The 27,177-nt window shown below is 32.5% G+C and overlaps 1 protein-coding gene across 2 annotated transcripts in view; it reads left to right on the top strand.

Annotated features, from left to right (window-relative positions):
• Positions 1–27,177, top strand: part of LOC129944173 (phospholipid-transporting ATPase ID) — an 87,020-nt gene that overhangs the window by 55,498 nt on the left and 4,345 nt on the right. For both annotated transcript variants that reach the window (XM_056053408.1, XM_056053407.1), the window contains exons 4-22: positions 1,397–1,609; positions 6,692–6,784; positions 6,929–7,172; positions 13,707–13,906; positions 13,982–14,065; positions 14,178–14,312; positions 14,378–14,626; positions 16,261–16,427; positions 16,494–16,617; positions 16,688–16,861; positions 16,938–17,214; positions 17,290–17,445; positions 18,141–18,258; positions 18,345–18,485; positions 22,957–23,108; positions 23,189–23,412; positions 23,494–23,719; positions 23,784–23,887; positions 23,962–24,210. In XM_056053408.1, the coding sequence (XP_055909383.1) occupies positions 1,397–1,609; positions 6,692–6,784; positions 6,929–7,172; positions 13,707–13,906; positions 13,982–14,065; positions 14,178–14,312; positions 14,378–14,626; positions 16,261–16,427; positions 16,494–16,617; positions 16,688–16,861; positions 16,938–17,214; positions 17,290–17,445; positions 18,141–18,258; positions 18,345–18,485; positions 22,957–23,108; positions 23,189–23,412; positions 23,494–23,719; positions 23,784–23,887; positions 23,962–24,210 (3,330 nt within the window). The remainder of the gene's footprint in view (positions 1–1,396; positions 1,610–6,691; positions 6,785–6,928; positions 7,173–13,706; positions 13,907–13,981; positions 14,066–14,177; positions 14,313–14,377; positions 14,627–16,260; positions 16,428–16,493; positions 16,618–16,687; positions 16,862–16,937; positions 17,215–17,289; positions 17,446–18,140; positions 18,259–18,344; positions 18,486–22,956; positions 23,109–23,188; positions 23,413–23,493; positions 23,720–23,783; positions 23,888–23,961; positions 24,211–27,177) is intronic.

Below are 27,177 nucleotides of genomic sequence, written 5' to 3'. Positions count from 1 at the left end.
CAATTTTTATGTTTGAAGATTATTTCATGCAAATGTTGACCTTGACTGCGCCTCAAATGGTCCATCAGGTTAGTCCAATTTTAGCATACTCTTTCCAACATTTCGGCCGGTATCTCACGAATAAATGCTTCAATTTTGTCTTTCTATTTCCAAAAAAAATAGTCTTAAGGCTTTAAATCGCACGATCTAGGTGGCCAATTGGCTGGTACCGAACGTGAAATAAAATGTTCACCGAACTCATCTCTCAATAAGTTGCGCACGTCAAGCACTTGAATTTCGGTCAAAAAAAAAGTTAGATATTATCTCACGGTAGCGCTCGCCATTCACAGTTACGTTGCGAAGAAGTACGGTCCAATGATGCCACTAGCCCATAAACAGCATCAAACTGTGACTTTTTCTGAATGCATTGGTAGCTCTTGCAATGCTGATATTCACACCAAAATCGACAGTTCTGCTTATGTATCCATTAAAACGAAAATGAGCTTCGTCGCTGAACACTATTTGTCGGTAAAAAAGTGGATCTTCGGCCAACTTTCTAAGAGCCCATTCACCAAAAATTTTACGTTGCACTAGATCGTTCGGCTTCAATTCTTGCACCAGCTGTATTTTGAAAATCACACCTATGTAAATCCTTCCGCAAAAATGTTCACTTTGTTGAGTAACAGAGGCCCAATTGCTGCAAGGGCTACGAATCAATAATTGATTGTCATTATTAACACAGGCCGATACAGCTGCGATATTTTCTTCAGTTTGCGCTCTGTGTAAGCGTGTTGGTGTTCTAATGTCCAACAATGTAAATTAGATGCGAAATTTAGTCAGAATAGCCCTAACAGCCACTTTAGTGAGTCGATTAAACTGACCAAAAGTTTGGAAGAACTGCGCGATGAACTTTCCTTCCAGAGCACGCATTTTGATAATAAAATTCAATAATTCACAAGCGTTTATCGTTTGTAAGACGATTCATGGTTAAATTATAGACCAAACTGAAGATATTTGACAGTGAAACAAAACACGAAACGTGCGTCAGCTGTTTAAATCAGTGTTGCCAAAAATATAATAGTTAAAAAATCACCCTTTAAATAAATCACTAGAATTTACTTATTAAAAAAGTTAATGAAAATCAGATGAGTGTTGAATCAGATTAAAGGACTAGAATTTAAAAACACTTTTTGATATGATTTTAATTTTATTCACTTGATCTCTTCAAAATAATGTCTTTTGACACTATTCACTAAATCTCTCATAGCATTTCATTCTTATTATTATTTATAAAAGGATAACAATTCAACTTGTTACTGAACTATTAAAAGTTGACTAAGTTACTTTAGTGTTTTCATTATGTACTTAATTTTGTAAGCTTTTTTTTACATGTGTTTTTTTTTGTTTTTATTTACAGAATAACTACATAAAAACGTCCAAATATAGCTTAATGACTTTTCTACCACTCAATCTATTAGAACAATTTCAACGTCTTGCCAACTTCTATTTTTTGTGCCTTTTGGTACTGCAACTGATTCCAGCCATTTCATCATTAACACCTATTACGACAGCAATACCACTTATTGGAGTATTAACTTTAACAGCTGTTAAAGATGCATATGATGATATTGTAAGTTAAAAATTTGTTAATAATTTAATATTTCTTTTATTGTCTTAGATTAAAAAAGTTCGCAACTTTTACAAATACCCAATCTTACCAAACTTATTTGTGGTTTAGTCATTTTAACGATACTTTTTGTGATATTCATGATATCGGTTTAATTCTAAAGAATACTATTAAAAAAAAGATGGAAGCAGAAACGTTACGAGCAACGGCGGCGTTCAAGCTTCGTAAATCAGTCAACTGTCATTGTCTACAAATATTTTGAATACTTTTAAAAAGACTTTGTTATACCGAACCGATGGGAGAAAATGTATAAAGTGTTTTGAGGTGTACTTGCTAACGGGCTTGAGCCATGGGTTGAAACCAATAATATCCTGAACAAAATTTCCATCGTCTACCATACATTCGTGCTGACTTTCATAGTTAGAGCATTCCAAGCACGGAATAAAGAAGTTTATGCATTTTTCGTTGACTTTAAGTCTGCTTTTGACCTGGTGAATCGGTATGCACTTTTCTACAAACTTACCCAGCTAGGTATATCTACGCAGTTCATCCGAATTGTAAAGGAAATGTATTCCCAATCAAAAGCAGCTGTCTGGGATAGTGAATGGTTTGAAACGGACTCTGGTGTAAAACAAGGATGCCTTTTAAGTGCTCTTCTATTTACACTTTTTATTATCTACCTGGAAGTCTCCACATTGCGGACTTGAAAATAAATGTTCTTTTATATACTGATGACCTGGTTTTACTTTCTGAGTCTTCTAAAAATCTCCAAATAATGATAAATCGCCTAGCTGATTATTGGTATAAATGGGGACTTGAAAGTAATGTAGATAAATCAATAATAATGGTGTTCTCAAGATCTGCACGTAACCACGCTGCATACAATTGGCACTTTAAAGGAAGCCCTGTACATATTACTAATGAATACAAGTACCTGATAGTGATAAAAATCACGTTAATGTCAAAGCCAAGACTTCACAAAGTTTTCGCTTTGATACGCTGCCCAGGTATGGCGAATCGACGAATACAAGGACATAGAAAAGTTTTTGAAGAAACTTTTTAATTTACCCCTAAAAACACCTAACTATGCCTTGTATCTGGAAACAGGACTTCCAAAAATATTTACTAGCACGCTTATATTACAAGCAGACTACATTTTAAAGGTTTTATCCCATCATGATCACCGACTGACAAAATGAATGGCACTTTATGAGCTAAGAAACGAGAACTGGTGGGTGTCGATATGGAAAGCTCTAGGAAACGCATGTGGAGAAACAATATCGCTAAATCCATCAAATTTGAACCATGCTAAAGAGGTTTTCTACAAAATCATACATAGGAACGCGATGCTCTTATGGAGGAAGTTCGAAAATCACAATGCAGGATTCTTTACTCGCAACTGAACCTGAATCATATGGAATCAAACTACTTTAATGAGTCACTGAATTATAGTCAAATATCCTTAATATTTATAACAAGATGTGAAGTCCTTAATTTAAACGGTTCATCATACAACGGCAGTTTTAATCAGTTTTGCACGCTATGCGATTTGAAAGGAAAAGAAGATTGCTTCAACTTCTAGAGTATGTGTTCCGTTTTTTCTGTCTGCAGAAATGCAACCTGTGGGAAAAATCTCAGACGCTGCAAGAAACAGTAGTAGTGAAACAATTTTGAATGGAATGCATAGGCATTAGCCTAGCTTTCATCGCCTCAGAAAACACAACTAAGCTGTAAAGGCCATCAAAGAAGCCTTCTCTTGGTTCAAACAAAATGTGATATCGACTACTGATATACGCATCTTCCCAGATAGTCAAGCAGGCATACAATTATTGGAAGTCTCATCAAACTCACTTATACAGCCCGAAACTGCCGATCATCTTTTGTGAAACAACTTTACCATTGTTGGATAATAAATCTAACATCGGTAAACCCCTAGCTACTTTAAAACACATACTAAAGCATTATGCCATAAAGAAAGCACACCAAATTGTCTAATACAACTAAACTAATTTGGTCCATGCTAATTCTAAACGCTCTAAGCAACTCATTTCGGTTGGTAAATTTCACATTCAATCCGTTATAGGAAACCTTACTTACTTACTTACTTAAGGTGGCGCTACAGTCTGGGATGGACCTGGGCCTCAACCAACAAGCGTCTCCAGCCAGCTCGGTCCCTAGCTAGCTGTCTCCAGTTTCGCACGCCAAGTTGGTTAAGGTCCTCTCCCACCTGGGTGCGCCACCTGAGTCGCGGTCTTCCTCTACTCCGTCCCTCGGGATTGCATTCGAAGACCTTCCGGGCTGGAGCGTTGATGTCCATCCGCTTCCTCTCTCCTCTTCTGCTCGTAGAGCTCTCGAGCAGCTCTAGTCCTTTTGTGCAGCGCCGTTTTATATGCCTCTTGTTTCGCTGCGTGTGATTGCCGGCATTCGTCGTCAAATGGCTACAAGGCAATGTTGCCACTGGTTTTCAATGCTTGATGCAGGTTATTAGAGACTCGATCGGAAAAGGACATGGCAGTCTCTTGCGATTGTAGCCGTCTAACGTCGAATCTTCTCACAGTACTTCCTTGTTTTGGCTTGGATCGGGATATCCGTAGCCGTACCTTGGCTACAACGAGGTAGTGGTCCGAGTCAATGTTGGCCTCTCGGAATGTTCGGATATCCTGGATACTGGAGAAGTGTCGTGCGTCGATCGCAATGTGGTCAATCTGGATATTAAGATGCGTGAACTGCGTACTAGCTACCAGAACATCTCGCCCCGCAGCGAAATCGATCAGCCTGAATCCGTTGTCGGAGGTGGTGTCGTGCAAACTGTATCTCCCGATTATCCCACCAAAGATGTCTTCTCTTTCTAGCTTGGCATTAAAATCTCCTAAGACAATTTTAATGTCATAGCCAGGCACTGCTCATATGTCTTGTCCAAGAGCTCGAAGAATATGTTTTTGAATATGTCTTCATCTTTGTCCTCTGTTCGGACATATTAGGCTTATGTTGGCGAATTTAGCCTTGATGCGGATTGTCGTGATGCGCTCGCTCACACTGTTGAAACTCAAGACTTTTTGCCCAAATAGACGCTGTCTTTGTTCTCGGTAGCAGTCGCCGTAGTAGATATCGCAGTCTTTTAGTTTGCGTTTGCCCGGTCCATCCCATCGCCTTTCTTGGATGGCTGTAATATCTGCCATGCAGCAGTTTAGGGCTTCCGCTAATTGTTCGGCTGCACGTGGTCTGTTAAGAGACCTAACATTCCACGTACATATCCGAAGTTTGTTGTCCTTATTTCGTTTGCGTGGGTTGTCAACAGTGAATCCGTCCATATCCGAGGCTTGTTGGTGCTTCGAAACTTAAGGAATCCTTACACTTCCTAAAGGGCAGGTATGCTTTTCGACTTGGAGCTGCCGCCGCAATCGATTTTTGCAGAAGGTGCATGGATGAAAAGAAGACAGTGTCTCACTTTCTCTGCCCTATCGCAAAGACGAAGACCTTGTAGAATTTTCCTACAATGATACTAGTGATCTAAGAAATTTTGACATCTCAATGGTTGAAAAAACTAACGATTGGTCTAAGTGTGTTGGTTTTCTTGTCAACTGCCATCTTAACCTAACCTTCGAGTCGTTTACTAGCTCGACTAAAATTGAAGTTAAAGTGAATAAAAACCGATTGATACTTAGTTTATTATTGCTACAATAAAACTAAGTTGGAAATATTTTCTATGGTTTTTCAAGGAAGGAAGATTAATAAAAGTAAGCATTTGGGAATAAGGAAGTAGAACATTTCAGCACAGCAAGAAAAAACGGAATCAAAAACGAAAAAACCTTTTATGAATCGCTTCAGTTCTCGTAATATATATTGAATAAAAGGCGCCATTGAAGCATAATCATATTAAAGAATTAATCGCTAAAACAAACCACAAATAATTTGAGTAGAAAAAGAATTGCGGAAATGGCAACAACTATCTTAATAAATCTAAAGACTGTTTGCTTTTTTAAAAACAAAACTAATATTTTTAATTGATGTTATTTTCGAATCCAAAACTATCCCAAGTCAGCAAAAACAGACACTCTACTTAAAGTCATGGTTAAACATTTGTCAACATAAAAAACAAATTAGTTATGATCGGAACCAAGCCATATATAAGTATATTAAATAAAATCGGCTCGGAATGGCTGCCCTAAGGAACACCAATTCACAATAAATTTGGACTGTACAGCCATTGCACTGTCTATCAGTACAGTAAAATCCAATTCAAAAAATGTTCGTTGAAACTTTGATGAAACAGTTTTAAGATTAGTGATTTATGATACAAGTTACTAAAGCCAGTAAATACACGATCTACTTTTTCACGTAACTCAAGAACATCTAAAATAATTTTATAACATTTGAAAGTTTTTCTAATGTAGAAAACCATATCAGTAGTATCCGTGGTGTGATGGTTAATTCGTTGGACTGTCATGCCAGAGGTTTTGGGCTCGATCCCTGCCTATGCCATCTAAAGTCTTTTCACGGGTACTACCTCTTGCGAGGAATTGACAATTTCTCAAAGAGTATCTTTTGTCATGAAAAAGTGCTTTCTCAAATTAGCCGTTCGGATTAGGCATATAAACTGTAGGTCCCCTACCTTCCTGACAACATTACTCGCACATAGGAATGGTTGATAGTTGTAAGTCAGTAGGCCCTAGTTCTCAACGGACTGTTGCGCCAACAACTAGTTACTAGAACGTTTTTCTGCCCTATTTCTTGCTTTCAGTTCAAAAGTATATTTGACGTACATTATAAGTCCAACTATAAGGTTTAAGTTAACTCTGTTTTTCAAGGCCATTCTTTTGTTAATGCATAGTCGAAATTTCTTTACTGTCCGAACGAAAAAAAAATCCTTTGATGTGGAATATTAGATTTTATATATTCACCTCATACGAAGAAATAGCCACTCGAAGTTCAAGAACAAGAGCTTTCTTGAAGGTGACCCAATGGTTATTATGTACATACGCATGTTTCACTTTTTTTTATTTAATTCCAAACTCTTTAATTTTGCATTAAGATTCTGATATATATATTTAACAAATGTAAATATGCATATTTTCTATTTTCCAGCAACGCCATTTGTCAGATTCCCATGTAAATAATAGAAAATCAAAAACCTTGCGAAACGGCAAATTAGTTGATGAAAAATGGTCAGGTGTACAGGTAAGACAAGAATATACTTTTTTATTACTAATTATCATAGTATATACAAGTAATTAGCCTCGAAAATATTGAGCTAATAACAATTAAAGTTATATCATTTAAAATATTTAAATTACATACAATATGGATTTCTTAATCTTGTAGGTTGGAGATGTGATCCGTATGGAGAACAATCAGTTTGTTGCTGCCGATATATTATTATTATCAACTAGTGAGCCAAATGGATTATGTTTCATTGAAACAGCAGAACTTGATGGCGAAACAAATTTAAAGTGCAAACAATGTTTAACAGAAACAATTGAAATGGGTCAGAAACATGACTTGATCTGGGGCTTTAATGGCGAGATTATCTGTGAACGGCCAAATAATCACCTTAATAAATTTGAAGGTATACCTTAAAAAATCACAACTTTACAACGTAATAAAATTTCTAAGTACAATTACCATAAAATTTATTAGAATATCTCATTGAGTTAATGATTTTATACTGAACTTTTAACTATTTACTTAATGGTAATATAATTGATTCCTAAAAGATACTTGAATCTTTTGGTCAATTATTATCGATGACATTATAGATTTTTTAAAACTTTGGTATTTATTTATCACCGCACTTCTTTTTTTAATTTTATTTTTAAGACCCAAACGACGTAACCTTTTTCGAAATGTTTAATCATATTTTGCAAAAGCTTTTCTTTACGTATTTTATAAACAGTTTTTTTATTTAAATTTTGTATCGTTCCAAAACTTTGTGAACTGATATTTCGAAAAGTTGCAGGAGTTCTAAACAAATTACGAAGAAATGTTTTTTTTATTTAAATTTCGTATTGGTATAAAATTATTTGACTACGATGGACGTATCGTAAAATTTTACTTTAAGCAACAAATACACGATCAATGTAAAGGGTTGACGAATTCACTATCTGACGTCACAAAGAAATCAACATTTTCTCTGTCAGGTGTCCCATCAGTTTCAATGCCTAAGAGTTTCAAAATGAGCTGACACGTTTGTGGCTTTAGTAATCGCGTTGATTCGAAAAACTTTGACAATCACACAATTTAACGAAATGTGAGTCAACGTTAGGAAGTGGAAGGTAATTTACATTGGTGTCAAATAATTTGAGTGTAGTTTTTAATTTCACATTCAATGAAACAAAAATAAATTCAGCCCATAAACGTTAAAGCCCTTTAAATAAAATAATATTTGGCTTTTTTAAGTACAACAGATAAAGACGCTAGATCTTTTCGCCTAAATGGCCTTAATTAAAAATATCATAAATCCCAAAACTATTTTAGTAAAATATTGTTGTTTTACGATTTCGGCAATTTTACCCTAGTTTGGACGTTAAAACTTGTTTGGGGTTATGAAACTCCAAATAGAAAGAAGCTTTCGGCATTATAGCCAAATAACGCTAATATACTTATAATGTCATATTGTCAAAAATGACTCAATAACCCAAAAACTTTTTTAGAAGAAAATACAACAAAGCCCAAAAGCAATGTTCTACTTTCCAAACCAATTTTAAAATATCGCTCAAAAGATGTCACTACGACATTTTGGGTTTTAAATTTGATCCCCGAAATTTCAGATCGACCAAAAACTCGCGGAACATCAAAAAAGCGTTAAATATATGTTTAGCTTTATTTTACTTTCAGAAATATATATAAGGACAATTTTTTAAAGTGAAATAAAACGATATTCTTTGCTTGTTCAACATTTCCGAATTGGGGCGTTACGACATTGAAAGTTGGTTTCGGTGGTATGACATTTTATTTGAGCTTTGTAACGTTTTCTTAATGGAATATTTACGACGTTGGTCCGATTTGTCAAATTGAAAATTTTGACATTTCTCGACGTTTAAAGGTTTTTAGAAAGATGTCTGTGCGTGCGTGTGTACGTACGTCAGTACGTTTGCGATGTATTATTCGTTGTCCATAGCTCAATAACCAGAAGAGATATCGACTTCAAATTAGTTTTGTTATATAGATAAAAAGGCAGAGGGGGTCTCACGAAAATTGCGTGGGCGGTTTTCTTACCATAGCAGTTTAAAAAAAGATGAACATTTTGGTTAACCCTAAATATCTCATGAACCAAAAACGGTAGAGACTTGAATTAAATTTAATATGATAAACTGTAACGTGATATCAAACAAACACATTTTTTGAAAAAAATCCAATTAACGTTTTTTTTATAAATCAAAAAAACTGAAAAAAAATTGTCACCTCGAAAATTTTACGAACACAAAATGATTTTATCTCCAAAACAATTTTGTGAAGGAAAAAATAAAGTTTTTAACATCTGGTGAAATTTTAAGAAAAATCGAATTGACAGTTTAAAATAAAATAAAAAACAATTTGATTTGAAAACAAATTTAACAAAAAAATGGGAAAAATTGATTTTCGACTCAAATATCTTTGAAAAAATTTGATTATGACTTCCAACTGATTTTAACTTTATAAGAAACATTGTTTTCAACATTCGAAAAAATGAAATTGACAGTTTTTTTTACAAAAAAATAAAAACCTAAATAAAAAAATTAATAAAAGTTGGTAAAACTTTGAGATATTGGCTCTAAATTACTTTTATCTATTAAAAAAATATCGTCAACACTCAGTAAAATTTTGAAGAAATCTAATTGACAGTTTTTTTTTACAAAAAATAAAAACCTTACAAAAAAAATGCTAAAACTTGGTAAAAATTTACTTACGACTCAAAAAACTTTTAAAAATTAAAAATATTCGATATTCAGTCGTTTTTTTTAAATCCAACAGTTAACAGCCTAGATTTTCAAACTAAACCTTTTCTGTTTTTTTTGTAAAATATTGTTGGTAACTGACAACTTTTTTAACCCAACACACAAAACATACAAACTTTCAAGCAAGACAAATCAGTGTGGGTTGCATCCCATCCTCTTTTTATTTTTTGGCTTTATATCATTTTATGATTTTTGTTTTACATCGTTTGGTAATAAGACATAAGAAACGATAGAAATCATAATCGTCGTAGTGCCCATAATAAATGACATAAAGCCCAAACTCAAAAAGTCATAAAACCCAAATTCAAAATTAAAAAAAGAGGCTGGGATGTGACCCATACTGATAACTTCCCATCCCGTCTGTCGATTTGTCTTGCTCAAAAGTTTGTCTATATGTACTCGTATCAATTTTTACCAAATTTGAGTACTATTTTTAGTTGATTTTATTTTTTATGAAAAAACGAACTGTTTGATTTGTATACAAAAATTACTGAATATTGAAAACAATATTTTCTGTGAAATAAATTAAGTTTGAAGCCAATATTTTCAATTTTTGAAAAGCTATTTGAGCCGAAAGTAAATTTTTACCAAGTTTTAGTATTGTTTTTTTTTAGAGTTTTATTTTTTGTAAAAAAAAATGTCAATTCGATTTTTTTTTAGTTTTACCAAATGTTGAAAACAATATTTTTTATGAGATAAAATTAGTTTGAAGCCAATATTTAAAATTTTTGAAGAGATATTTGAGTCGAAAATCAATTTTTACCAACTTTTATACATTTTTTTTTAGGTTTTTTTTGTACAAAAACTGTCAATTCGATTTTTCTCAAAATTTGTTCTAATGTTGAAAACAATATTTCTTATAAGAAAAAATTAGTTAGAACCTATTATCTCAAAGTTTTTAAAAGATATTTGATTCGAAAATCATTTTTTACCAACTTTTGTTAATTTTTTTTTTTCGGTTTTTAATTTTTTGTAAGAAAACTGTCAATTTGATTTTTCTCAACATTTTTCAAAATGTTGAAAACAATATTTCTTATAAGATAAAATAAGCTTGAAGCCTAAATTTCAAGTTTTTTAAAAGATATTTGAATCGATATTCAATTTTAACCAACTTTGAGTAATGTTTTTTTAGATTTTTATTTTTTATAAAAAAAACTGTCAATTCGATTTTTCTCAAAATTGTATCAGATTTCAAAAACATTATTTTTCGTTGCAGAAAATTGTTTTAGAGATGAAATCATATTTCAGTCGTTAAATTTTGGAGGTGACAAATTTTTTTTTCGGTTTTATTGATTTATAAAAAAAACCGTTGTATTGATTTTTTTTCAAAAAATATACCTGTTTGGTATCACGTTACAATCTATTATATAAAATTTAATTCAAGTCTCTAGCGTTTTTAGTTCGTAAGATATGTATTTAGGGTTAACCAATTTTCACCTTTTTTTCAAACTGCTACCATGCAATTTTCTTGAGAGCCCTTTCTGCATCTTTCTGCCTTTTTAACAAAATTTATTTGAAGTCGATATCTCTTCTGGTTCTTGAGCTATGGAGGACGAAAAAAACGTCGCGAACGTACGGACGTACAAACGAACGTACACAGACATCTTTCTAAAAATCTTTTAAATCGGACCCATTACAATAACTTCCTATGGGAAGTTAATAAAAATCATTTTTGGCAAAATAACAACTAACAATTTCGGTGTTCTTTTATTTAAAAATTATTTAAGTGTCAAGACATTCCAGTTTGTTGAAACTTTTGTTCTTCCTTGTGGTTTTGTCCTTTCAAGACTCATGGTTCTATTTAAATAGTAAACCAAAATAAAACCAAATTAAACTAACCTGTATCTTTAAACTATATTATAAAACAAACTTAATTTCTGCATTGTACGTTGCTTTATAATTTATTTAAAATTATCCTTTCACTTAGTATTTAATTCTGCCCTCTCAGTGCTGCGATACGATGACCGACAGTTCGTTCCAAAAACGAGTCATCGTGTCCCAATAGCATTGACAGTCATACAAAATTGTCCAAGCCTTGACTCAAAAACGTGTTTTCGTGAGCGTCAATTTGCTCGTCAACGAGTTGTCAGCATCAGTAAAATTTTTGTTTTTAGTTTTTTGAACATGTTACAGATTTATTTCTAGCAAACGATTAATGCAATAAGAATCCTATATTCAAGTATTTTTTTTTCAAAAAGAAACAATGCATAGTTTTATTTAATTTATAAATCCATTTTTATTTTTTAATGATGAAATCTGTCAAAAACCAAAAAGAAGTCTATTTCGTTTTACTGTTGGTTTTCCAATTTGTTACTGTTTCGATCACATCATTAAAAATTTGTGTGATGAAAGCAACAGTAAAAAAATTGTGTGAGTCGCGAAGCTCGATGTTATGATCGAAAGAAAACAACATTTAATGACGTAAATTTACTGATTGCTATAAAAGCTTATCAGTAAAACAGTTCAGATTTCTCCTGTTTCAAATTTGACTAATGGATTTTACTGATAGCTATAACCGGACCCTTAGTCTCAAGTTACTAAAAGTCAATTTTTAAAAGACGGTGAAGGGGGTATTTAGCTTACCAAATTACGATATCTATTAAAATTTATATTCTGAGTTTATCATATGGCTGGATGTATTAATTTAAACTGGAATTGCATGACATAGTCCCACAAGAAGATACGATCAACTATTCATACAAATCACACCCTTGCATGTAATATCATCAGCACTATAGTTTAAATTTTACGAAAGTCCCTTGAGTCGAAAAAATTGTTTTAATGAAAACTTGGAATAACTGTTTCATTAAATATTAAAAAAAAATAAGAGATCTTTGAACAAGAATGTAGATACATTTCCTCCCAGGAATAACAGCACAATTATGCAAGGCTATTAGAACTTTTTAATAGTCAAAACCCTTTTATTTTATTTCGGTATCAAAGTGATATCAAACTAAGTACTTGATTATAGTATCAATTAAAAACAATTGTTTTTTGTAAATGGTTTTTTTAATAATTTTGTCTTTCCAAAGCTAAGTAACTTTGATTTCCAAAACTCAAAACTTTAAAATTTCAAACAGGTGCTTAAGTACGCCCATAACGCCCAAATCCTAAAATTTCATAAATCCCAAAATTGGCCATAAAACCCAAACAAATTTTTAAAAAAATCTCGAAAGCGATTGTCATTACGCCCACATAAGGTACAAATAAAAGAACGCCCAAATTGTTAGTTGTCGCTTTGCCCAAAAGAATTTTTAGTTTTGAATTTGGGATTTGATATTTTTTGTTCAGCACTACGACCATTATGATTTTTATTCTGTCTACGAAACCCAATGACGTATCATAAAATGACATAAAGTCTAAAAAGAAAAACGTCGCAAAAATTATCCCTAAGAAATTTCCACAAATTTTATTTCCCAAATAAAATGTTAAATCGTTCAAACCCACTTTCAATTTCGTAACGCTCAAATTTATATTGTGAAATATGTATGGAGGACCTTTTGTCCCCCTGCAACTCCCCTGCTTCAGGCCATTACAGAATTTGAGGTAGGATCCAAGTTAGGTGTATGCAGTTTCTTTGCATTTAAAGAAACCGGATTCAAAGAATCTTTGGCACCTACCCCAAATAATATAGTGAGCTGAAGCAGGGAGTTTGAGTGGGGGGGGGGGGGGTTGGCAGCTTGTCCCCCATAGATATTTCCCCATTGCTTACACTGTGAGCAAACAAAACATTAAGTTTACTTTCCACGGTTTTTTGAAAGTAAAATAAAGACAAACTAATTTGTTAGGCTATTGAATTTTTAATATCTTGGCGTTATTTTGTTGGCCAATAAAACCGAACGCTTCTTTTTATTTGAATTTCATAAGACCCGATAAATTTTAGGGGCCAAAGCCTACTCGTAGGTAATACATATTGCCCAAACCGTTCAACAACAAAATGTTAGTACAATTGTTTTGAGCTCTATGACTTTTTTTAATTTTAGCGATTTGGCCTTTTGGGTAAAAAGCCCTGACACTACTAAAGCGGTTAACTTTTAAGTTTGTTATTAAACATTGTTTTTCTTTTCACGCTGTAATTCTCTGCGACACCTAATTTATTTATTTTTGTATTTAAATTGGTTTAAAAAAAAATAAATGTATTTAATTTTGTATTTATTTATTTAAAGGAACACTTTTGTGGAACAATCAAAGATTTGCATTAGACAACGAAAAGATACTTTTACGTGGATGTGTTCTAAGGAATACACAGTGGTGCTATGGAGTTGTTGTTTTTGCTGGCAAAGATACAAAACTTATGCAGAATTCTGGCAAAACGCAATTCAAGAGCACTGGAGTAGATAGACTTTTAAATTTTATCATTATTGGTGTAAGTTTTAATTTAAAATTCTTTTTGTAAAAAATTAATATAAATGTTTATATAATTTTTTTTTAATTATTGTAGATTGTCCTTTTCCTACTTTCTATTTGCGCATTTTTTACTGTTGCTTGTGCACTTTGGGAAGGTTTCATCGGGCAACATTTTCAAGTAAGTTGAATAGTGTTTAAGGCATTCTTATAACAGTTCACTGTGTATAAAAAGAAGCTTCACATTTATGAGATATTTATGAGATCGATATTAATATTTTTGTTATCGCCAGGTTTACCTACCATGGGAAAATATTATACCAAAGGACGTTGCTCAGGGTGCCACTATTATTGGATTATTAGTATTTTTTTCTTATGCAATTGTTCTTAACACTGTTGTGCCAATATCTCTCTACGTTTCAGTGGAGGTGACTTAACTTTTAACTATCTAATTAATTATTTAGGAAATAAATTAAAAATGTTTGTTTTCTAGGTAATTCGTTTTGCCCAATCGTTTTTAATTAATTGGGACGAAGAAATGTGCTATGAGAAGACCAAAACCCATGCAAAAGCAAGGACAACAACTCTTAATGAAGAATTGGGCCAGATTCAATATATATTTTCTGACAAAACTGGAACACTAACACAAAATGTTATGACATTCAATAAATGCAGTATAAATGGTAAATCTTTTGGTGATGTTTACGATTCGAGGACGGGTGAAGTGATTGAAATTACTGATGTAAGTATTTAGCTCTAAAATATATTAAAAGTTCAATCTATTAAGAAATATATATGTACATATGAAAAACTCCAGCATTGATTCACATCCAATCATACCTGTAGAATTGGGTTTCAAATTATTTTTGAGTTATAGAAATTTTACATGTCGCTTCGGTTAAAATGAACACTCTGAAGTCAAAGCTGACTTTGAATTCTGACATTTTACAACAATATTATTAAAAACATCCTGCAGTTTGTGTTTGATCAAAAAATGCAACAATCTCTATCAAAGTTAAAAATGTCAGGCCTTTGTTATAATTGTCGTTAAAATAGTATTTCTAAATAAATTCTTATGGTTTGCATCTGTAAATTTGAAAAATTGGAAATAGTCTAAACTTTTATCTGATCACAATGTACATGGAAATTTAATATAAAAGTCTAGTCTTTGGAAAAAGTAAACAGATTGCAAGACCGGGTTTTTCAATATTTTATCTCAATTTGAGATATATGTAAATCGGTGTTTAAACCATTTAGAACTTGATGAAGAAATGAATTTGAACTCAATCGAGTTCAATTGTTTCAATAAAAAAGTTTTAAAGATTAAAACATTATCAAAGATTTGGCAGTTTTAAAATTTAAGGAAGTACTACAATTTAAACAAAATTTAAAATATCTGAAGGGGGGTTCCGTTCAGTAGTGTTCAGTCCACTGTGTAAGCTGTTTCATCTGTCGTACTCCTCACGTCTGCTTTAAGCGGATGGAAGACAGCATTTATCCAGACCATCCCCAAAAAGGCGAATCTTTCTCACCCTCCAATAACCGACCTTTTGCACTTATGTCCCTTCTTTCCAAGGTCATGAATATGCTGATTAATTATCAGCTCAAGATATATCTCAAAGATCAAAAGCTTCTTAGTAGTCGATACAAGTAAAGAGTTTGTCATTTCAAATCGTTCAATACAAGCAGTATTGGATGGACTCATGGAGTGGATGGATGTGCCCCAGGGCACATTTCTATCTCCAATACTCTTTATTATTTTTATTAATGGTCTCTTGTCTGTGACTTCTAATTCAATACATTATTGTTTAGCTGACGATAGTATTCTTAGCTTTTTATATTCGTTTTCGGGCTCACATAGTCTTCTCGGATATGGAACTGTAACGACAAAATATGATAAGCTCATTAAATTCCGACCATCACTGTGCAATGGGGAATAAAAAAACCCGCCGAATTTAATGCTTCAAAATCCCAATGTTTTCCATGAGAGTGAATATCTTGATATCCTCAAGAGAAATAGGCAGTTGCCTTTTAAACAGCTTAGCCGTAGTACTCGTGCTTCTAGCAATGCTCATCAGTATTCCCTCGAGCCTAACTTCGGTGGAACTCTCAAATACTGATATTAGTTTCTTAGCCGTACTACGTGAATGCGGAATAACTTACGACTGTCTTTCCTATTCATTGCCATATTCAAGAACTAGAAACCAATGTGCACCGACATCTCCTTTCAAACCCTCTCTCCTTTTCCTAGTGTTCACACTTTTCATCTGCATAATAAGGCTTGTAATATACCCTTGAGTGTGCGCTTTTTAAAAAACAAAAAAAAAATAAGGGTCGAATATTTAATTTAGAACATTTTAATTCTTTAATCTATAGGATATACCATTAGTGGACTTCTCTTCTAACGTAGAATATGAACCTGCTTTCAAATGGCATGATAGGACACTTCTGGATGCTGTTAAATCAGACGAGGAGCATGTGCATACGTTTTTTCGTTTGCTAGCACTTTGTCATACAGTTATGCCGGAGTATGTTGATGGAAGGTAAGTAGATGATACATCACCTTTTTCTTTCCAATCATATTTACTAACCAAAAAAGTTCTTTACAGATTAGAGTACCAAGCACAGAGCCCGGATGAATCAGCACTGGTATCGGCAGCAAGAAATTTTGGTTTTGTTTTTAGGTCTAGGACGCCAAACAGTATTACAATAGAAGTTATGGGTCGAAAAGAGGTTAGAGAAATACCTTACTTACATAATAGTGCAACATTTTTAATGATTTTTTTTAAATATTTTTTCAAAGGAATACGAACTTTTAGGAATATTGGATTTTAACAACGTTAGAAAACGAATGTCAGTGATATTACGTAGAAATAATAAGTTAGTTTTATATTGCAAAGGAGCAGATAATGTTATTTACGATAGATTAAGTTCCAGTCAATTAGATATAAAGGCCCGAACCCAAGAGCATTTGAATGTAATAAAACAATATTTTTCTTTGCTAACTGAAAGTATATTAACATATGTATGAAATATTTCATCATTTGCTCTAGAAATTTGCTGGTGAAGGTCTTCGAACTTTGGTGCTAGCCGAACGTCATTTAGAAGAAGAGTTTTTTAATTCGTGGCGTCGGAGACAACAAGAAGCAGCGATTTCCCTCACCGATCGAGAAGATAAACTTGATGCAATTTATGAAGAAATTGAATGCGAACTGCAATTAGTTGGTGTAACTGCAATCGAAGATAAACTTCAAGATGGTGTACCGGAGACAATTGCCAATCTTCAAATGGCTGGCATTAAGATTTGGGTACTTACTGGTGATAAGCAAGGTAAATTTAGATTCTTTTTTTTTGTAACATGATAATGTGAAAGTTGAAATGAAATTGTTTGTGTTTTTTTTTCAGAAACTGCAATAAACATTGGATATTCTTGCCAATTACTCACCGATGATTTTGTCGATGTGTTTATTGTTGATGGTACTTCATTTGACGAAGTTGAAAAACAATTAAAACTATTTAAGGAATCTGTAAAAATTGTAAATAAATTTCATCCAAATCCTCGTAAGTTGAAATACATTTATAGAGTTAAAAAAATGTTTAATAAAAGGTTGAATAATTTCAATAATATTCAAAGTTAACATAAGAAAAGAAACCCTAAACCGTCACCATTTTAACTTGAGACTATGGATAAAATCTTAAGAGTTCCCTCAAGTAAAAATTAAGTTTACCAGAACAGTATTTATAAACTATTATTTTCCTTACAATTTTGTAAACTATGTGGCTTTTATTTTTTGTTTCATTTGGCAGAGTAAATAAAATAAAAAATAAATTGGGTGGCGCAAAATCCGTTAAGAATTAGGGCCTAGTGACTTTCAATTTTTTTAATTTTAACTCTAATTTGTCAGTTTGATGAAGTTAGCCACTGATTTTTAAAACTACCCCTAAGTCAAATTAAAAATAGTATTTCTAATAAAAGTTTTGTGTAAATTCTTCTTCTTCTGAAAGGAAGAGAAATTTGACAGCTGATATATTATTTCACGAGAAAAAAATTACCGATGGGAACCCCTATTTGAATGCATTCTTTTTCTTCACCAAATTAGTCTGATATTAACCAATTTTGGCTTATACTGTTCTTTTAATCATGTTTAAGAAATAAGATCTAGTGTAGTCAATTAATAAGCTACATATGAATTTTAATTGAAATTTAAAAAATTACTGTTAATTACAGTTGTTTTAATTATTTAATTTTAAATCAGCCATTGTAGATAATTTAAGCACATCTCTAAATAAACCAAACCAAAATGGAATATCTTCTATGAATGAATCTAAACCATCAGTGCCATCACCACCTGCGATATCTGTGGTAACTTTTAGGTAAATTATTACAAGCAATTACATATATAAACTTATAATTTATAAAATATTAATTTTGATTTCACTTTTTTTCTCCTTAAATTCAGCGCTGAATGTAATGAAATGTACGACGAGATGGAAAGAAACTCAGCAAAGGTTCATATAGATACGGAAGAACGTGTTGGCTTTGCCATTGTTGTTAATGGACATTCACTTGTTCATTGTCTTTCGCCGGAACTTGAATCGAGGTAAGAAAAACAACTATTTAAAGTTGTAAGAAATAATAACGATAACAAGGATAATAAGCAAGATATTAGATATAGTAATATTAAAAAACAAACAAAATTGTATGATGGGTTTAATTGACTATTAGGGTCAACTTAAACATAAAGTTATATAAAAAATGTTTAATTTTGTTACTATTTCTGTGTTTTTAAACACGAGACAAATGTGTCCCAGTATGCGTCAAAGGTTGCGCAAATGACCGTTTTGAATAAAACTAAGGTGAAAATTATTAGATAAGGTGAATCAAATAATGCATATATCAAGGGAACTGAACATTTTTTTAATTGAAAACAAAGAATATTTGAATGATAATCTTGGAAACAATTTCTTTCCTATGTGAAACATAAGTGTGCGTTGAACGTTAAAAAAGTATTGTTAATGCGATTTTCAACACGAGATTTGGCACATTGTACACCCCTCTTCCTTATATTTGTTTTTACCATAATATGAGACGGCGTTCCCCTTTTTACCAATTCTTTTATTCGTCATAACTGTAGATGGTTGTGCTCTCTGACGAGACGAGAATTCAGCAATGAGGGAACGACTTATTACTTATATAGGCGTTGTTCATTGCAATGTCGAGCAAATCAAAGAATAGTCTGAGGTAATATTTGATTTTTGCTTTTCTATCAACTTCATAGCAAACTTTCCTTTGGTCCATCAAATCAACGCCTCCCATGTTCTTATAATATTTTACTACTACGTCGGGACAATTGACATTTATTTTCACACCTCTTCCGTGAATTCTTCTTTTCACCCTAGTAGTGGGAATCGGCGACACGAAATTTGTCAACATAAAAACGGCTTTATTGTCCATCCATTTTATGAAGGAAATCCCTTGTGAGCTAATCCCATATATTTGCCCTCTTTTCATCATTTTATCCGCAGTAAAATTTTTCGGAATATTCTTTCTATTTGAACGAACTTTTCCACAAGCTCTTATGTTCATGTTTGCCAGTTTATGTTGCTGATTTGGAGACTTAAAAAAGTTGTCAAAATATATTTCACAACCCAAATTTTGAAGGTCTTTGCAAAGTTGTAAAACCACTGATTCTCCTAATCAAATTTCAACACCACCTTCTTTTTTCCCAGTATACGGGTCAAACTGAAATAGATAGCCAGTGCTTGAATCACATCTGCACCATATTTTAAATTCCCATTTTACTGGTTTATTTTTGACATAATTGTTTCATAATATTATGACCTTAGAACTTAATCATATGCTCATCTTTTGATTGGGTTGTTGTGTTTGTCATAGCGTTTTGAAAACTGTCGTTGAAATGATCTAACACTGGGCGTATCTTATACATTGCTCTATCTAGATTTACTTCTAGATGGTTCATTTGTATTGTCACTGAAATGTAGGTTCCTTCGTATTTCTTCGAACCGGTTGAGTGGCATAACGTTGCAATGAAAGGAACTTCCATATCAGGATGTGACAACCAATAGCTGCGGAATGTAGGCAAGATGTGATATCCCATCACCTAGTTCATCCCCAGAAAAGCCTTCGTCTCTGCACTAGTGGGAGCGAAAGGTCTTCTATTTTGCAATGCGTATCGTTCCGATTCAGGTATAATAATTTCATCAAGTAATCGATCAAACTTTGCCAATGCATCGAAAATCTTCAAGGGAGTAAAATCAGTTGAAATAATAATTTCGCCATGTTTATATCCTTCTTGTTCATGGAAATGGTACGGGTCATATGAGTATTTCCTCCAGTTGAACGACGGCGTCAAACCCGTCCTTGCTTCTACTCTTTGTTACTGCCCTTGACTTTCTTCTACGTCCTGTACATTTTCGTCAACTGTATGTGAAGAGATCGGTTCAATTTCAACAGTTGAGGGACCTGCATCTATGTCTTGGGCCGAAAACTGCTGATCTTCTTCATCTTTATCATCCAATCTCATTTTCACGTAAGGAAAATTCCCTATTCCTTCTTAAAGACATGCATTATAAGACAAATGTTCCCCCAAACTCATAAAAATTCCTATTTAGCGTAATAATGAAATGTACTAGAAAACACTCCTTTGGTGAATACTGGGACAGCAGTGTCCTTCTTTAATTCTTCACAAAAATACGTACACTTCGTCATTGAAAAATAAGAAAAACAGATAAAACTAATAAAATACTCATCAAAGAATAATATGATCAATCACTCACTCGCAAAAAATCAAAAAATATTATAAAAACGAAAAAATAAATCAGACGTACAGCAGACTAAAAACTTGCAAAGTTCACCGCAATTTTTTTTTATATTTGAAAGAAAGAATATGGTAAAGCCTACTTTTAAGTTTACAAAAACAAACTCAACAAACTCAAAGTTTTATGCAAAAGTTATTCGGTAAAATCAGAATAACTTTTGCATAAAACTGTAAAAACTGTCGGGACACATGTGTCCCATATGCATGAAAGGGGCTGAAGGTAAAACTTGAAAAGAAACTCTGAAATTTTGAGGAATGTGACGTTAAAAGGTCAAGCTTATTAGAAAAGTTTCAAATATCAGTTGATAATTTATCAGAGGGTGACTTCACCCTAAAGATTTTGGCACTATTTACTAAAAGTTAGTGATTGTAGCCGTGTACCTCTTGATAGATATTTTCCAAAATTTCAGCCATTTTGGATGTTTGATTTTCGTTTTCGTCAAAATGGAAAAAATTGAGTACAGAGTTGCTTGTTTTTGAAAGGCAAAAAGCCTTCGTAATTTGGGCTACCGAGCTTAGGTAGATATTTAAATATGCCAGTCACAAGGAGAAGTTACTGCGGGACTCAACTAAAGTTGGAAAGTGCCGTTTTGGTACCATATAAAAAATAATATCATGACTGATTCATATTCAAAAAATTAGCGATTTTAGAGCCATTTCCTATCATTCAGAGAGGAAATGAGGTCTTTGATTTTCATCTCAGTCTTTGAATTTCATAAAGAATTTTAAGGAATGCCCTTAGAAGCTAAACATTCTAGAACTGACCAGGGCTGGACATTTACAGAGAAAGCGAATCAAAGTTTCCCTTTCATGTTGGTGTCCGCAGCTACAGCAGTGAGTATTGTGAGGGATACCCAGCTTCTCTGCATGGTCGTCTATCGGCCAATATCCGGTACATATTGCAGGGACCCTGGCTATTTCATGGCTGGGTCTGCATTAAAGTTCGATAGAACGCTTTTCGCTATAGGTAGGCCATATCTTCCTGGATATGGTGCAGTCCGTTAGGCTGTTACATTTGCTGTTGTATTCTGTCAGACAAAATTGAGATCATTTTGTCCTTTATACCTCCAAGAGTATATTTACCCTTTCCACAAGTGATATATAAAAGGCCGATTTTTACAGGCCCAACCCATTAGCCCGTTCATTACTTACGACGTGGGTTTACACACCATTACAACAAAAGCATGTTGGTATTAACGTTTTCAACGCTCTGTTAGGTCAGTTTAGGCATAATCAATTCTTCTTCTTGCATTGATTATAGATTTTTTGTTTGATTTTTTCCCTTATCTGAAAAATGAGCTCGAGAATTTTCCTCAATTCAAGTGGAAATGAGCTGCATAAACAGCCCACAAAAAAACTCTGGATACTATTTGGACGAGTTAGACAAATAAAAGCATCGCTAGGAGAAGTGAATATAATTACAAGGAGTAAATTCTATTGGACAGGTTCAGACAACATAAAGTACTTAATTTGCAGTCAATTGCATTCTTTGAACCCAAATTTTAAACAAGGCAGCTAGTTATTTTTTCAAGTGTCATTCATTTCAAACTACCAAAAACAATATTTTCTACAAAACACTCCTCAGGCAAGCTACATGTCAATCAACATTTGAAATTTGTATTGTAAAAATATATTACTTAATTCTTTTCCAATTTGTTCAGAAAATAAAAAAATCATAGAAAAATAAAGTTCAACTTTCAGTTGAATGAAAAAACATGGCTTTCTGTCATTTTGACAAAAGCTGACTTGACTTAGTCAACTTCCAGTCAACTTTTCATTAAAGTTGCCTTAATGGGAAGGTAATTTTTTGGCAGCTAGCCAACCAGATACCAGAAACTTGCCTTACTTTCAAGTTCCTTATGTCGCCTGAACCTGCCAATTGTTAGGTTGGTAACTTTTCAAGTGACCCTCGTAAACATTGAAGTTCGGTCTTTAAAACTGCATTAATTTAACCATCTTTTTATTGCTATTTGTATATTATCATGTTTTTCACAAAAGTCTAGGATATTATCAATTATCAAAGCCTTTAAAAAATGTAAAACTGTTATATACATGAATCGACTATCAATTGGTAGTTGACACTAAAAATGGGGTTATAAGCTTAAGTTGACTATTACCACCGTTTATGCAGAGAATAAAATCTCTTTTTCTAGGGACTACCTCCTTATTATTCTGTCATTTGCTTAGCACTTAAATTAATCAAATATTAAATTCTTCCATTTTTTGTTTTTAGATTTCTCGATATTGCTGGACAATGCAAGTCGGTTATATGTTGCCGAGTAACGCCACTTCAAAAAGCTTTAGTCGTTGAGCTTATAAAACGTTCAAGAAATGCAGTAACGTTGGCTATAGGTGATGGAGCCAATGACGTCTCAATGATAAAAGGTTAGAATTTCTACTTTTTTTAATTATCATTTAGAAATAAAACGTTATTATTTGTTCATGTGTTCTTTTTCCCTTTTTAGCGGCACATATCGGTGTAGGAATATCAGGGCAAGAAGGACTGCAGGCAGTACTCGCTAGTGATTACTCGATTGCACAATTTCGATATCTTGAACGCCTTCTTTTAGTACACGGACGCTGGTCGTACTATAGAATGTGTAAATTTTTACGATACTTTTTTTATAAAAACTTTGCCTTCACTTTATGCCATTGTTGGTATTCGTTTTTTTGTGGTTTTAGCGCGCAGGTAATAAAAAAATAATATAAAACCTTTTTCAAAATAACAATTTGTTAACCTAATTGCTGTGTATGCGCTATATTTTTGTAGACCGTTTTTGACCCGATGTTTATATCAGTATACAATCTATTCTACACATCACTGCCAGTTTTAGCGCTTGGTGTTTTCGAACAAGACGTTTCTGACAAACATAGTGTAGAATTTCCAAAGCTTTATACACCCGGATTGAAGAGTTCCCTCTTCAATACTCAGGAATTCGTGCGTAGCGTATTGCACGGAGTCTTTAGTTCCCTAGTCCTATTTTTAATTCCATATGGTAAGGCATAATATTTAACTTAATTTTTATATTGGTACAAAAAAAAACAAAACTTTTATTTTAGGAACGTACAAAGATGGAATCTCATCAGGTGGTTATATTTTAAGTGATCATATGACTCTGGGAGCTGTTGTGGCAACAATACTAATCATAGATAACACAGCTCAGGTAAGAGAGTCTTTGTATTTTGATATCTAATCGGAGTTTATTTGAATGTGAATTTAAAAACAATATAATTTTAGATCGCTCTTTATACATCCTATTGGACCGTAGTTAATCACATTATGATTTGGGGAAGTCTCATATGGTATTTTATTTTGGACTATTTTTATAATTACATTATTGGTGGACCGTACGTGGGTTCATTAACACATGCAATGAAAGAAGCTACATTTTGGTGTACCACAGTTATAACCGTAACCGTCATTACAATGCCGGTATTGGCGTATAAGTTTTATTCCGTCGATCTGTTTCCTAGTTTATCCGATAAGGTGAGTTTTTTTTACGATTTATGAATGTAAACTAAAGTGAACGTTTTTTGAAATTTTAAATTTTTTTATAATCGGTATTGCAAAAAGGATTTGCAAGAAACTAAAAAAAAAGAATATTCTGTGAGTTTTATAAGTCTCTATTTTCATAAAAACATCCGTAGTGCTCATAGTTAATAAATTAAAATGTTGGTTTAATTGTAAATTTTCAAACTTAGTAGAATATTTCGAAAAGTAAATTAAAAAAAAAACATTAACTGTTAACGCAGGCTATTGAAGAAATTAGAACTACAGCAACCCTTTTTATTTTTAAATGTTTGGGAAGGTTAGAACATATTGTTGTCATAAAAGATGCCTATTCTCTTCGAACTAGTTCTTTGCTCTTAAATTCAGCAGATTCGTGAAAAGGTTACATTTCACAAAAAATAAAGATAAATAAAAAATAAGATCGACAAAAATGTGTTCCAGGCAATCAAACTAAATTACTCTATTAAGCAAAGCTTTTGAGGATAACATTTTAAAATTCCGGAAAAAAACACATACATATATACATAATACATATACACGTTTTTTTAAGGCTAAATTCACGAAGAAACCTGTTTCCTAATTAATTTGTGATGGTTTTCCAAATATGTATATTATAACCTATTCTTCATCTCATACAAAATTTCAACAGTTTTACAAAAATCTGAAAAAACCCTACACCATTATGTACTAAAACGAATTTGCAATACTATGAATGTATTAAACTCAAAACTTAATATAGAGTAAAATAAAGGCTAATATTCAAATTCCTAATTCAAATTTTCATTTATTGCAAGTCATCATTTTCAATTTTGTAAAAAACTCTCAAGTTACATAAATTGCAAAATTGGTCAAAGCTTCCGTTGTATAGTTTTCCATTTAAATGTAGAAGTTTGCATCTTGATTTAAAAATTAAGGAAATATCTTAATAGGAGAAAGAATCTTGGAGGTAGTTCTTGTCACACTAGATTCTTCAAGTTATTGGATGGACGGTTAGATTCATCAAGTTATTGGATGGTTTCGTAGAACTTCGTTTTCATCTGAACAATATTGTTCAGTTCACCAGTCCTTATTCCGAATTTCGTAAACCATCATTATCTTACATAACCGAGTTTCCCGCAGACCAAGCACTTAAATTAAATAATCAGCCTATAACTTTGGTCTTAAAGTGAAAAGTTTTGGCAGGCATGTTTCCTGTTGGTGCTGTTAGGGGAATATTGAATTTTTTCTTTAAGAAATTTCTTTGAAATTTTTCAATTTCTTCGTATTCTTACATAACCCATATTTGTGCCGCATAACAAAGCGAAGATTTCACGACTGCATTGAAAATATTATATTTTGTTGAAAGGTTTATGTGATCGTTAGAAAAAATCTTCTTTCAAGTAACTTTAATTAAGCTTTGTGAAGTGTTTGCTTTTTCTGCAAGGTGCTTGCTATAATCCTGGGTTGGATTTAGTAAAACTCCCAAATACTTGTATTCTTTCGATATTTCTAAACGACTTCCATTAAGTATCCAGGTGTTCCTAACTTCACTCCGATTGGAAAGCGAAAAGACCATTACTTTCGTTTTGTCTGTGTTGATGACTAGACCCCGCTTGACACAATAGTCCGTAAGACGATTTACCATCAATTGAAGGGTTTCTGCTCTTTAGGATAACAAAAGAAGGTCATCAGCGTAGTGTAATACATTTATTACGATACCCGCAATTCGGACACCTCCTGGAATGGGAGTAGCTATATCATTAGTAAAACGAACAAATAGAAGAGCACAGAGTAGACATCCCTACTTTACTCCAGTAAGTGATTTAAAGAATTTTGAATATGTTTTGCCATCCCAGACTGCAACTTCAGTATCTGTGTACAAACAACGGATTATTTGGATGAATTTTGTTGACACTCCAAGTTGGGGAAGTTTGAAAGATAAAGCATTGTGGTTCACCAAATCAAATGCAGCTTTAAAATCCACAAACAATGTGTATACTTTTTTGTTTCTGGCTTGAAATGCTTTTACTATTGATGTTAAAGTAAATATATGGTCAACCGTCGAATAGTTCTTTCTAAAGCCTGCTTGAACTTCTGTAAGAATGTTGTTTACATCCACCAAATTTTCAAGCCGGTTAATGAGAACACCACAAAATATCTTCGCAATGACATTTATAAAGGATATGCCTCGGTAGTTTTCATATAATATAATAAGTAATGAGAATTCCCAGAAACTAAGATACTCAAAATAATTTAAATTTTATCTAGAAGACAAGGATTTTTTCTTTTCACCTTATCATACAATTTATTCTTAATGGATATAGGATGTGCTTTAATTTAGGCTTTGTTGTTTTAAGCATTTAATAATAGGTTGGATATTTAAAAGCCTGATGTGACATACATTTTTTAGATAATATTATAATTCAACTACAAAAAAAATTAAATTTTTCCAACCAGTATTATTAGTTTTCACTTTTCAATATGCTTATGGCCAAAAAACCTATACAAAAATTAATATATCGATTATTAAAAAGAAAACCGTTATTCTTCAGAAAAGGACATTAACAATTTGAAGTGTATAAATTTAATATTGTTTAATTGTTTTCTTCGTAGCAATTTTTATTTTGTTTTATTTGATAGAGCTTTAAATTGCAGTTAAATGTAATGCAATTAAATTTTGGTTCTTGAGTTTTTGAATTCTTTTTTAATAATTTTAGATTAACAACAAAGAATTTCACATGTGACTTTATTAAGATTGAAAAATATTTGAAATGTGCCATAAGTAGAAATATGGCTTTCTTTCCACTATAAAATTAATTTATTGATGGCTGAAAAAAAAGTTTATTATACTTTCCGCTTATTGAAACAAAATTATTGTTTTTCAGTAAAAAAAAAGGAACTGTTGAAAGTATTTTTTTATTTATTAAAAACAAAAATAAAGCAAATGTTTGAGTTTAAGTTAAA

The sequence above is a fragment of the Eupeodes corollae genome, chromosome 2 (genome assembly GCF_945859685.1).
Source record: "Eupeodes corollae chromosome 2, idEupCoro1.1, whole genome shotgun sequence".
In the NCBI taxonomy this organism is placed as follows: Eukaryota; Metazoa; Arthropoda; class Insecta; order Diptera; family Syrphidae; genus Eupeodes; species Eupeodes corollae.
This window is presented reverse-complemented; position numbering and strand designations above follow the sequence as displayed.